The sequence below is a fragment of the Panulirus ornatus genome, chromosome 29 (assembly GCF_036320965.1).
Source record: "Panulirus ornatus isolate Po-2019 chromosome 29, ASM3632096v1, whole genome shotgun sequence".
In the NCBI taxonomy this organism is placed as follows: domain Eukaryota; kingdom Metazoa; phylum Arthropoda; class Malacostraca; order Decapoda; family Palinuridae; genus Panulirus; species Panulirus ornatus.
The window spans coordinates 21,827,773-21,841,284 of NC_092252.1; the positions used below are offsets into that span (position 1 = coordinate 21,827,773).

Consider the following 13,512-nt stretch of genomic DNA (forward strand, 5'->3'; position numbering starts at 1 on the left):
AGATTGGGGAAGAGCAGTGTGGTTTCAGAAGTGGTAGAGGATGTGTGGATCAGGTGTTTGCCTTGAAAAATGTATGTGAGAAATACTTAGAAAAACAAATGGATTTGTATGTAGCATTTATGATCTGGAGAAGGCATATGATAGAGTTGATAGAGATGCTCTGTGAAGGTATTAAGAATGTATTGTGTGGGAGGCAAGTTGGTAGAAGCAGTGGAAAGTTTTTATCGAGGATTTAAGGCATGTGTACGTGTAGGAAGAGAGGAAAGTGATTGGTTCTCAGTGAATGTTGGTTTTCAGCAGGGGTTCGTGATGTCTCCATGGTTGTTTGATTTGTTTATGGATGGGGTTGTTAGGGAGGTGAATGCAAGAGTATTGGAAAGAGGGGCAAGTATGGAGTCTGTTGTGGATGAGAGTGCTTGGTACGTGGGTCAGTTGTTGTTCCCTGATGATACAGCGCTGGTGGTTAATTCGTATGTGAAACTGCAGAAGCTGGTGACTGAGTTTGGTAAAGTGTGTGAAAGAAGAAAGGTGAGAGTAAATGTGAATAAGAGCCAGGTTATTAGGTAGAGTGGGGTTGAGGGACAAGTGAACTGGGAGGTGAGTTTGAATGAAGAAAAACTGGAGGAAGTGAAGTGTTTTAGATATCTGGGGGCGGATTTGGCAGTGGATGGAACCATTGAAAGCGGAAGCGAATCATAGAGTGGGGGGGGGGGGGACGAACGTTCTGGAAGCGTTGAAAAATGTGTGGAAGTCGAGAACATTATCTCAGAAAGCAAAAATGGGTATGTTTGAATGAATAGTGTTCCAACAATGTTATATGGTTGCGAGGCTTGGGCTACAGACAGAGTTGTCCGGAGGAGGGTGGATGTGCTGGAAACGAGATGTTTGAGGACAATATATGGTGTGAGATGGTTCGATCGAGCAGGTAATGAGTGGGTAGGAAAGATGTGTGCTAATAAAAAGAGCGTGGTTGAGAGAGCAGAAGAGGGTGTTTTGAAATGGTTTGGACACATGGAGAGAATGAGTGAGGAAAGATTGACCAAGAGGATATATGTATCGGAGGTGGAGGGAACGAGAAGTGGGAGACCAAATTGGAGGTGTAAAGATGGAGTGAAAAAGATTTTGAGTGATCGGGGCCTGAACATGCAAGAGGGTGAAAGGCGGGCAAGGAATAGAGTGAATTGGATCGATGTGGTATACCGGGGTTGACGTGCTGTCAGTGGATTGAATCAAGGCATGTGAAGTGTCTGGGGTAAACCATGGAAAGCTGTGTAGGTATGTATATTTGCGTGTGTGGACGTGTGTATGTACATGTGTATGGGGGGGGGGGGGGGTTGGGCCATTTCTTTCGTCTGTTTCCTTGCTCTACCTCGCAAATGCGGGAGACAGCGACAAAGTATAAAAAAAAAAAAAAAAAAAAAAAAAAAAATATATATATATATATATATATCTGTGTGTGTATATATATGTATACGTTGAGAGGTATAGGTATGTATGTGTGTGTGTGTGGACGAGTATGTATATACATGTGTATGTGGGTGGGTTGGGCCAGTCTTTCGTGTGTTTCCTTGCACTACCTCGCTAAGGCGGGAGACAGCGACAAAGTATAATAAATAAATATATACATATATTTTTCTTTCTTTCATACTATTCGCCATTTCCCGCGTTAGCGAGGTAGCGTTAAGAACTGAGGACTGGGCCTTTGAGGGAATATCCTTCTTTGTTCCTTGTTTGGGAAAAAAGAAAAAAAATAGGGGAGGATTTCCAGCCCCCCCGCTCCCTTCCCTTTTAGTCGCCTTCTACGACACGCAGGGAATACGTGGGAAGTATTCTTTCTCCCCTATCCCCATTTATATACACAAGTATATGTTATATGAAGGCGCACTTTCATAGAACACATGATGCCCTCCAACAACCAATACTCGAACACAGGACCGTTCCATAGTAGTCGGGAAAGTTCACAACGAAGCGGTTAACGTTGCGACTGCCAGGCAAAGGTTCCTGGGTTTGAGTCCTGGCTGCTGGGGGTGGATAAACAGCTCGATCTACTGTAGACGGACTGTCGCAACCAGGATTCGAACCTACGCTCTCGACCCTTGGCGGCCTTTGATTCAATATGTCAGGGTCAGGGACACTAACCGCTATACCACGGTGTTTGGAGAGAAGGATCAATATATGTTATTACTAGAATTCACCTCTATGATCTATTGCTTCCTGGACACTGAGCCAGGTGAGAAATACATGCATACATACATACGTATATATATATATGTCCATCCGTAGTAATGGACACAAACTCGTGGTCAAACGTTTTACCTCGAATGAGTCGAAGTAGTTTTCTTGAGCAGGATTGTTTACACATGGAGCCAGTCCACACACACAGTTTATGTGGCATCATGAAACCAAGTGATGGTGTGTGTGTGTGTGTGTGTGTGTGTGTGTGTGTGTGTGTGTCGTGAAGGTTGGAAGTCATCACGTGGAGGGACCAGGAAATAAAGGCTTGTCTCAGTTAGTGTTCTTGATGAGGAAAGTGATGGCAGGATTTCAATGACAAATACTAAGTATACAGCCGAAGTTGAAGGAGACTAGTGAAGCCCACATGGTAACACAGTAATGCTACGACTTGCTCTGATGCCGAAGAACATATGATTGGCCACCAAGATCCGCTACACTGTACCCGGCAGTGGCAAACGTCAGAGCTCTCAATTACCTCATGCTGCAGCTGGCGAGGAACCCAAGCTGGCAGGTCTGCTAACTGCTGACAAACTTGTGTACTAAATATTTCATGCGATGACAGTTGCTCAAAGTGATGGAGATTCAGTTCCTCATAACAAGTAATTTGATATTTTCCCCGGCACAAAGTGTTCCATGCTAACTCCCTCCCAGAATCCCAGACTTTCCAGCTGCCAACAGTTCCTCATAGAACCTTTCCTCTACCGGTTTTTATCTCTGCTGATAACTCGCACATGACCACAGATAACACACTCACGTATCATGTGTGACGCAGTTGGTGAATTATTTCCTATTCTTACAATATGATAATCATCAAAGGTTCTGAAATTAACATAAACAAGGTCGTTATGTGCTGAGGCACTGCATGAGAGAATGTAGCTATATGTAAGAGAGAATGTAGCTATATGTATGAGAGAATGTAGCTATATGTATGAGAGAATGTTGCTATATGTATGAGAGAATGTAGCTATATGTATGAGAGAATGTAGCTATATGTATGAGAGAATGTAGCTATATGTATGAGAGAATGTAGCTATATGTATGAGAGAATGTTGCTATATGTATGAGAGAATGCAGCTATATGTATGAGAGAATGTTGCTATATGTATGAGAGAATGTAGATATAAGCATGAGAGAAAGTAGGTAAAAGCTAAGATAATATAGATAAGTATCTATGAACCATCATTATCAACTCCATTCCCAGTTTCATGGGATGGGTCGGGTACAATCAGCCTCTGAAATCTCTCATCATACACATCCTCGACCCATTCCAGGTGGGTTCAGTTGAAACAAAGTAAATATAACGAAATAAAGTAAGTTATAGTCTCCGGAGTAGGAGTTTGTCTGCCATTAGAGATAGTGGCCAGCGAAGACACAACATAAGACTTGCACGAAACTGATGATGAATATCCCGCAAGACGACGTCCTCTTCATGTACTGATTATTCTCATGTATTGACAGATTGGAGCGCTGCAGGTGCTGGAGTCGGCCTGTGGACACGTAACAACCCGGGCTGCCGTGTACAGGCTGGGGGGATTACAGGTCAGTGTAGTAAATAAGCTACGTTGCTGGCAGGACTGATGTACATACTGTTAGACTCAGGCTACGTCAGGTTAGGTATACCCAAGATATCATACGAGGTAACACATTACACTTAAGATATGACCAGCTGTGAGACTGTGAGCTGCAGAGCCTAACAACCAGCTGGAACCAACCAGAGCCAGTATAACCTACTCCAGAGTTACCACAAACCTCCACCAAACGTAACTAAAGGTATTCTTCTCAGTGTGTGGGTAAGCTGCGCTGGTTCCCACTGTCAAGACGGAATGTGATCATAACACATGGCGTCTCTCCTACATGCAGATATGATCTTACAGTTCGGTGAGGTAACACTGGCACCTCTACTTACGTTCTTGTAATTAGAGTATATATGTATGCATATATAAATATATTCATATTTATTTATTCTACTTTGTCGCTGTCTCCCGCGTTAGCAAGGTAGCGCAAGGAAACGGACGAAAGAATGGCTCAACCCACCCACATACACCTGTATATACATACACGCCCACACACACATATACATACCTATACATTTCAATGTATACATACATATACATACACAGACAAATACATGTATACACATGTACATAATTCATACTTGCAGCCCTCAGCCATTCCCGTCGCCACCCCGCCACACATGAAATGGCACCCCCCCCTCCCCCCGCACGCGCGCAAGATAGCGCTAGGAAAAGACAACAAAGGCCACATTCGTTCACATTCAGTCTCTAGCTGTCATGTGTTATGCACCGAAATCACAGCTCCCTTTCCACATCCAGGCCCCACAAAACTTTCAATAGTTTACCCCAGACACTTCACATGCCCTGGTTCAGTCCATTGACAGCACGACGACCCCGGTATGCCACATCGTTCCAATTCACTCTATTCCTTGCACGCCTTTCATCCTCCTGCATGTTCAGCCCACGATCGCTCAAAATCTTTTTCACTCCATCCTTCCACCTTTGGTCTCCCACTTCTCGTTCCCTCCACCTCTGACACATTTATTCTCTTTGTCGATCTTTCCTCACTCATTCACTCCATATGACTAAACCATTTCAGCACACCCTCTTCTGCTCTCTCAACCACACTTCTTTTATTACCACACATCTCTCTTACCCGTTCATTACTTACTCGATCAAACCACCTCACACCACATATTGTCCTCAAACATCTCATTTCCAACACATTCACCTACCTCCGCTCAACCCTATCTATAGCCTATGCCTCGCAACCATATCACGTTGTTGGAACCACTATCCCTTCAAACATACCCATTTTTGCTTTCCGAGATAATATTCTCGCCTTCCACACATTCTTCAACGCTCCCAGAACCTTCGCCCCTTCCCCCAACCACACTTGTATATATTCGCACATACAAGTACATATACATACTTATACACATACATATACATACACATACATTTACATACATCAACATGCACATCTCCACACCTGCTTGCCCTCTTCCATTCCCAGCGCCACTCCTTTCCAAAGGAAGCAACATCGTCACCCACTGCGTCAACGAGGTAGCGCCAAGGAACAGACGATAAAAAGGCCACATTCGCTCACACTCAGTCTCTAACTGTCACGTGTAATGCACCGAAACCACAACTCCCTATCCACATATAGGCTCTACAGACCTTTCCATGGATTATTTCTCACATACATACTTCAAATCAAACACCTGATCCACACATCCTCTACCACTTATGAAACCACACTGCTCTTCCCCAATCTGATGCTCTGTACATGCCTTCACCCTCTCACTCAATACCCTCCCATATAATTTCCCAGGAATACTCAACAAACTTATACCTCTGTAATTTGAACACTCACCTTTTTCCCCTTTGCCTTTGTACAATGGCACTATGCAAGCATTCTGCCAAAACTAGGTCACTAAGGCACAGAGGTAAACACAGAGCAAATCATGGTACCATTAACAATGAGAAACTGATAAGAGTACAAGCATCTGCAGAGCTTGTGTGCTGTATGGAAAGGATGGGAACTGATGGATTCTACGGCATTAATTAACGTCATGTTTTGGCTGTGAGGCTAGCTCCATGTTAACCCTCATGCCAAGCCGGAATATGGGCTCTGGTGAAGCGTGCAGAAGGAATGTTATTCCTACGTGAAATATTAATGAAATAACGACCATAACCCAGTTTAACCCTCCCTTTATAGCAGTCCTGATGTAGTTTGAATTGCAATATTGATGAGCATTATGAACGTCCTCTTCGTATCAGACGGGGCACAAGGTGAACATGGATGTGATGTTCGATTGTGTACATCATGACAATCCTCATCCATTATCAACATAAACCTACCTCCTCCCTGTGTGCACGACGTACGTAGAGTAAGAGAGAGTAATGTTTCCTCCCTGTGTGCACGACGTACGTAGAGTAAGAGAGAGTAATGTTTCCCCCTTGTCTGCACAACGTATGTAAAGTAAGAGAGAGTAATGTTTCCCCACTGTGTGCACGACGTACGTAGAGTAAGAGGGAGTAATGTTTCCCCCTTGTCTGCACAACGTATGTAAAGTAAGAGAGAGTAATGTTTCCTCCCTGAGTGCACGACGTATGTAGAATAAGAGGGCGTAATGTTTCCTCCCTATGTGCACAACGTACGTAGAGTAAGAGGGAGTAATGTTTCCTCCCTGTGTGCACGACGTATGTAGAATAAGAGAGAGTAATGTTTCCTCCCTGTGTGCACGACGTATGTAGAGTAAGAGAGAGTAATGTTTCCTCCCTGTGTGCACAACGTATGTAGAGTAAGAGGGAGTAATGTTTCCTCCCTGTGTGCACGACGTATGTAGAGTAAGAGAGAGTAATGTTTCCTCCCTGTGTGCACAACGTACGTAGAGTAAGAGGGAGTAATGTTTCCTCTCTGTGTGCACGACGTATGTAGAATAAGAGAGAGTAATGTTTCCTCCCTGTGTGCACGACGTATGTAGAGTAAGAGAGAGTAATGTTTCCTCCCTGTGTGCACAACGTATGTAGAGTAAGAGGGAGTAATGTTTCCTCCCTGTGTGCACGACGTATGTAGAGTAAGAGAGAGTAATGTTTCCTCCCTGTGTGCACAACGTACGTAGAGTAAGAGGGAGTAATGTTTCCTCCCTGTGTGCACGACGTATGTAGAGTAAGAGGGAGTAGTCTTTCCTCCCTGAGTGTATAATATGGTTAAGAGTAATAGTAAGTAGCTGTGCCTCCGTACAGGTGCTGCAGGGGCTGGTGTGTCACAGTCATGTGGAAGTGCGGGGTCTGGCAGCTTCGGTGCTGGCACAGGTCTGTGCTTTGCCCACCGCTCGCTCAGCTCTCATCACGGATCACGGTCTTCCTCGGCTGGTGAGTCCTACGGCCACACGCATCCACACTTCCTCTTGTTATGTCTTGATGTTTTGCAACACACTGGAATTATCTCTTATGGAACTTAGATAATATCTGGATCGTAGAAGTAGACGAATTATCTACTTGCTTCCGTATTAGCTTCCACCAGTATGATGTCTTCACCTCCATGATGTTGTCTTCACCTGCATGATGTTGTCTTCTCCTGCATGATGTTGTCTTCTCCTGCATGATGTTGTCTTCTCCTGCATGATGTTACCTTCATCTGCATGATGTTGTCTTCACCTGCATGATGTTGTCTTCACCTGCATGATGTTGTCTTCTCCTGCATGATGTTGTCTTCATCTGCATGATGTTGTCTTCATCTGCATGATGTTGTCCTCTCCTGCATGATGTTATCTTCATCTGCATGATGTTGTCTTCATCTGCATGATGTTGTCTTCATCTGCATGATGTTGTCTTCTCCTGCATGATGTTGTCTTCATCTGCATGATGTTGTCTTCATCTGCATGATGCTGTCTTCATCTGCATGATGTTGTCCTCTCCTGCATGATGTTGTCTTCATCTGCATGATGTTGTCTTCATCTGCATGATGTTGTCTTCTCCTGCATGATGTTGTCTTCATCTGCATGATGTTGTCTTCACCTGCATGATGTTGTCTTCACCTGCATGATCTTGTCTTCATCTTCATAATATTGTCTTCATCTGCATGATGTTGTCTTCATCTGCATGATGTTATCTTCATCTGCATGATGTTGTCTTCATCTGCATGATGTTGTCTTCACCTGCATGATGTTGTCTTTATCTGCATGATGTTGTCTTCATCTGCATGATGTCTTCATCTGCATGATGTTGTCTTCATCTGCATGATGTTGTCTTCTCCTGCATGATGTTGTCTTCATCTGCATGATGTTATCTTCACCTGCATGATGTTGTCTTCATCTGCATGATGTTGTCTTCATCTGCATGATGTTGTCTTCTCCTGCATGATGTTGTCTTCATCTGCATGATGTCTTCACCTGCATGATGTTACCTTCATCTGCATGATGTTGTCTTCATCTGCATGATGTTGTCTTCATTTGCATGATGTTGTCTTCACCTACATGATGCTGTCTTCATCTGCATGATGTTGTCTTCACCTGCATGATGTTACCTTCATCTGCAAGATGTTGTCTTCATCTGCATGATGTTGTCTTCTCCTGCATGATGTTGTCTTCACCTGCATGATGTTGTCTTCATCTGCATGATGTTGTCTTCATCTGCATGATGTTGTCTTCATCTGCATGATGTTGTCTTCACCTGCATGATGTTGTCTTCATCTGCATGATGTTATCTTCATCTGCATGATGTTGTCTTCATCTGCATGATGTTGTCTTCATCTGCATGATGTTGTCTTCATCTGCATGATGTTGTCATCTGCATGATGTTGTCTTCACCTGCATGATGTTGTCTTCATTTAATCTTTGTATGTTTTACGGCATATTACTTAATGGTACTCCAAGATGGCGTCTGTGTTTGTTACAGCTTTTACGTCTTTTAAAGACGAACCTTTTCCTTTTGCTGCGTAGATATTTTTCTTGTGCATTCACCAAGTGCTTCCATCTCTGTCGTGTTTGCTTTGTTTACCTGATGTGCCTTACTTGTTGTTGTAAGCGTCTACCAGTTCAATTCTCTCCTCGTAAGGCAAAATAAACTTTTCATATTCCTGAATACAAATATTCTTCAATGTGTTCAATGAATGATTTGTGTGTACCCAGTGTGTACTCACACACTATCTAACCATGGCAGTCACTACTAGTATTCACATGCACACACACACACACACACACACACACACACACACACACACACACACACACACACACACATACACACACACACACACACACACACACACACACACACACACATACACACACACACACACACACACACACACACACACACACACACACACACACGCAGACACACACACACACACACACACACACACACACACACACACACACACACACACACACACACACACACACACACACACACACACACACACACACACACACACACACAACACAAAGTTATATATACTGCAAGATCATTTTGTAATTTGGAACAATACAGTAAATTATCAAAAGATGAAGTGAGCATTTGTATAGTGTATGCCAGTTTGTCAAAACCAGTTGCTTCCAACTGTCCACAAAGGTTCATCATTGCTATCAAGAAATTATAAAAAAGATGATTTACATATTACCAAAGCAGATAAGACGAACAGTTGTAATTACAGAATAGTTGATTATATTCAAAAATGAGTGATTTTTTATGTGATGATACAGCAAACTTTAAACTCAGTAGAAGTCAACTGGAAGCATTCAACTCTCACTCTGATAAAGAGATAAAAACTGAAGTTGTTGTTATAAGGTAATGATTTCTCATCAAAAGATTTTCATCATTGTCCCCTTCATTACCATATATGTATGAACTGATCAAAATACATCATCTAGACTTTCCAGAAAAACCCATAGTGAATCCAATGCAATGCAACCCATTATCAATATCATTAATATGGATGAGGAAGAGAACCGGTCCCAACACTGATCCTTGTGGCACTCCACTTGTTGTGTCTGAACATTCTAAACCTTGACCATTGATCACTAAAGTTACATCCCATCATTGCTATGTGACTAAATTTGTGTCAGTAATCTTTGCTGCGGTACCATATTGAGAGCCACTTGAAAGTTTAGATAGATAATATCAGTTACTTTACATGTTGATTATATGATAAAAAATATCAAATAGATTTGTTAGACATGAGCATCTCGTCGAAAACTATGCGGTGAATCGGTTATCAAGTGATGATTCTGTAGATGGCTTATAATTCTGTCTCGAATTATCGTTTCCATACGTTTTCCAACTCCAGATGTTAAGCTGATAGGACGATAATTCCTTAGCAGTGACATATTACCATTTTTGAATAACTGTGTTACATTGGTCAACTTTGATTCATCTAGAACTTTTCCTTTAGCAAGTAACGTATAGATAAGGACAGCCAAGGGCTTGAATATCTCATTTTCTCCTCTTTCATTGTTCTTGGTTAAAACTTATCAGAGTCTGCCGTTTTGTTTATTTTCATTCCATTTTATTACTGAAAGTATGTCTTTGACTTTTATGAGAGTTTGGTGAAGAACTTTCTCGTCCCTCTGATCGTAAATATAGATGCAAAAAAGGAAATTTTATATTTTTGTCATGACCTCGTTGTCATGAACCAAGTCACTGATTTCCTTAATTGATGAACCAATTACTGGGTAATGATTCTCTTGCTTCTAAGATAACTGTAAAACTCCTTTAGGTTTTCCTTTGCTATTTTCAGCAATATACTGACGTTCACTTTGCCGTATAACTCTAACTTTCTCCTCGCGAACTCACATACTATACTGTATCCTGTTGGTGATTGGATTTTCTGAGTTTCTCATGAGCTACCGTGTTATACAAAAGACACTTTCGTATTTCACCGTTCCACCATCTTGGTTGTGTTGCAAATCGTCTGTGGGAGTATTCGTGTGTATGTGACCTGGTGGTTGGAAGGAGGTGCATAACTTTAGTGTATTGGCTTCCAGGTTCGTCTGCTGCAGGTGGACCCTGCCGCCACCACCACAGACGCAGACCTTGCGGCGGCGGTGGAGGGTGCGGCGCGTGCACTGTGGGCCTGCAGTGTGTCAAGGCCTGGACGTGCGGCGCTCCTGCGAGCCGGTGGACTGGAGATGGTAGGAGGCCTCCTGTCTGTGTCCAGGCCTACCCTTCTCGTGCCCATCGTGGGAATCTTGCATCAGTGCATAGCTGAGGTGATGCTCCTGAGTTCCTGTATCGCTCATATTTTCATACAAGGAATAATAGAACAATGTCATTTTATCACAAATGTTGAACCACAAGTTATGTTTCTGTACTGACTGATGCATCCTAGTCATTGCTTATTTCCCTCACTCTATGGTTACATGCAGGCAGTGTTCCGTGAGCGTGTGGAGGTGTCAGGCTACACCTCGGCGCTCGTGAGGCTGCTACACTCCCCCTGCCAGCAACTACAGGTCCTGGCTACAAAAGCCCTGGCCAGAGTAAGTACACACCTGCTGCTCATCATGTCTGGTAGACACCATCATGGCTCGACCGCCACACCTAACCTGGCCCAAATGGATAATTATATTCCCTGTTTAACTTACCCTGATAGACCACCTTAAGTAACTTGGGCCAGCTAGAACATCCTAACTAACTTGTCCCGTCTGATTCATTTCAACTAGCCTGCCTAAGCTAGATTACCATAACTAATTTGGCCCAGAGAGATCACTTTAACTAACCTGACCTAACTAGATAAATCCTGACCAAACTTGCCCTGATAAGCCATCATAACTATTCTGACCCATCCAGGCCATCTTAGCCAACCTTTCCCACTTAGAGCACCTTAAGTAACCTGACCAAGACAGACCATCTGAACGTGTAACTGAAGTTGGGATGGAAAGCTAGATCACTTGGATCGGATCGTTCCCGCTCAGACCATGGTTTGATCGCTCCTTCTTTGATGCCTAACACGTCAAGTACAGAGCCAATCTGGTCACGAAGTCCTTCCCCTCCCTCCCCTTATTCCTACTTCACTTTCACTTTTGGTCAGAAACATTGGGAAGCTGTTCTTCGTCGTAATTTCAGCAACAGAAAATGTGCAAAACTAACTCTACTGATAATCCTTTTGTTCCTTAACCAGAAACATCCATAACAACTTCCGTAGCTACAACTTTCCTCCCCGGTTCTGATCTGCCACTTTTGTCGACACCAAAATCTCCTGCAATTACACGTTAAATGGTGTCACGTGTATTTCTTCTTCATCTTCTCCCACTGAAGTTATTCCCTCTGCCAGACTCACCTTGCGCTGGAATTTTCGAGTAGCTTCCCAGCTTCAAGTGGACAAAACATGTGATACTTACGACATGACTACCTGGATCCTCGGGTAGTGTGCCTCTTACACAGCTCCGATCCTTGGTCGTCTATTTTGTGAGTCTAAAAACCCATTTTATTTTCTTGGAAGCATCCCTTGGTGCAGTTCTTCTCCTAAGAAAAACGACAGCTCCAAATCTGCCAACTATCGCGCCAAAATCTTTAAAACTCGCTTCGATTCACTTTCTCAAACACTTAGATCTTCATTTCTCTCACACAATCGATATTGCTTTCGCGACGCTTGGTCTACTGATGACCTTCACGTCTGGTGACAAGTCTGGTGCAGATATTTTGGTGAATCTTCCGTCATGGCCAGCAGCATTTCCAAACCACTGGACAGAGAATAGCTTTCCTTACTCTGTGTTCTCCTTCACTCTTTTCCTTAGTTCAGAGCTTCCTATCAAACCGTTCCATTATGGTAATCGTTGATGGATAGATTTCCCCATCTTATGCTCTCAAATGTGGTGTTCTATAGCTTCCTCTTGATCTTCTACCCATAAATGTAATTCTCTCTTTTGAATATAGAATTGACTCTTACTCTGATGACTCTACTCTAAATCAGATCAGCTTTTCCTTCCCCCATTACTCTAATCACGGGGAAAAAACATCTGAAGGGCGAGCCTAAATCGAAATATAAAGAGGTTAATGAAAAGGATGAAAGAAGAGATGAGGAAAACTATTTACAAATTTATTCCCAATACATCCACAGTTCTCCGCAAAACTTTATATATAACCCATATAATATTGTTGGAACCACTATTCCTTCAAACATATCCATTTTTGCTCTCCGAGATAACGTTCTCGCCTTCCATACATTCTTCATCAATTCCAGAACTTTCGCCCCCTCCTCCACCCTGTGATTCCACTCCACTTCCAAGGTACCATCTGCTGCCAAGTCCAATCCCAGATACCTAAAACACTTAGCTTTCTCATATATCTCTCCACTGAAACATATTTCCCAACTAACTTGTACCTGAACCCTACCTTGCTTTTATTCACATTTACTCTCAACTTTCTCCCTTTACACACTTTACCAAACTCAGTCACCAACTTTTGCAGTTTCTCACTCGAATCAACCCCCAGTTCTGTATCATCGGTGAATAACAACTGACTCACTTCCCAGGCCCTCTCATCCTCAACAGACTGCATACTCGCCCCTCTCTCCAGAACTCTTAGTTTTACCTCCCTAACCACCCAATCCATAAACAAATTAAACAACCATGGACATCACACACCCCTGCTGCAAACCGACCTTCACTGGGAATTATTCACTCTCTTCTCTTTGCACTGATACACAAGCTTTACACCCTTGATAAAAACTTAATGCTTCTAGCAGCTTATTTCCCACACCATATATTCTTAAGACCTTCCATAAAGCATTTTTATCAACCTCATCATATGTCTT

The 13,512-nt window shown here is 42.9% G+C and overlaps 2 protein-coding genes across 2 annotated transcripts in view; both read left to right on the forward strand.

The window, feature by feature from the left end:
- The window catches only part of LOC139758205 (outer dynein arm-docking complex subunit 2-like), a 37,453-nt gene extending 26,379 nt beyond the window's left edge, over window positions 1-11,074 (forward strand). The window contains exons 4-6 of the mRNA XM_071679448.1: window positions 3,694-3,774; window positions 7,002-7,130; window positions 10,745-11,074. Coding sequence (XP_071535549.1) covers window positions 3,694-3,774; window positions 7,002-7,130; window positions 10,745-11,074 — 540 coding nt within the window. The remainder of the gene's footprint in view (window positions 1-3,693; window positions 3,775-7,001; window positions 7,131-10,744) is intronic.
- A 45-nt stretch (window positions 11,075-11,119) lies between these two features.
- The window catches only part of LOC139758206 (uncharacterized), a 53,528-nt gene continuing 51,135 nt past the window's right edge, over window positions 11,120-13,512 (forward strand). Inside the window, exon 1 of the mRNA XM_071679449.1 lies at window positions 11,120-11,236. Within this exon, the coding sequence (XP_071535550.1) occupies window positions 11,120-11,236 (117 nt within the window). The remainder of the gene's footprint in view (window positions 11,237-13,512) is intronic.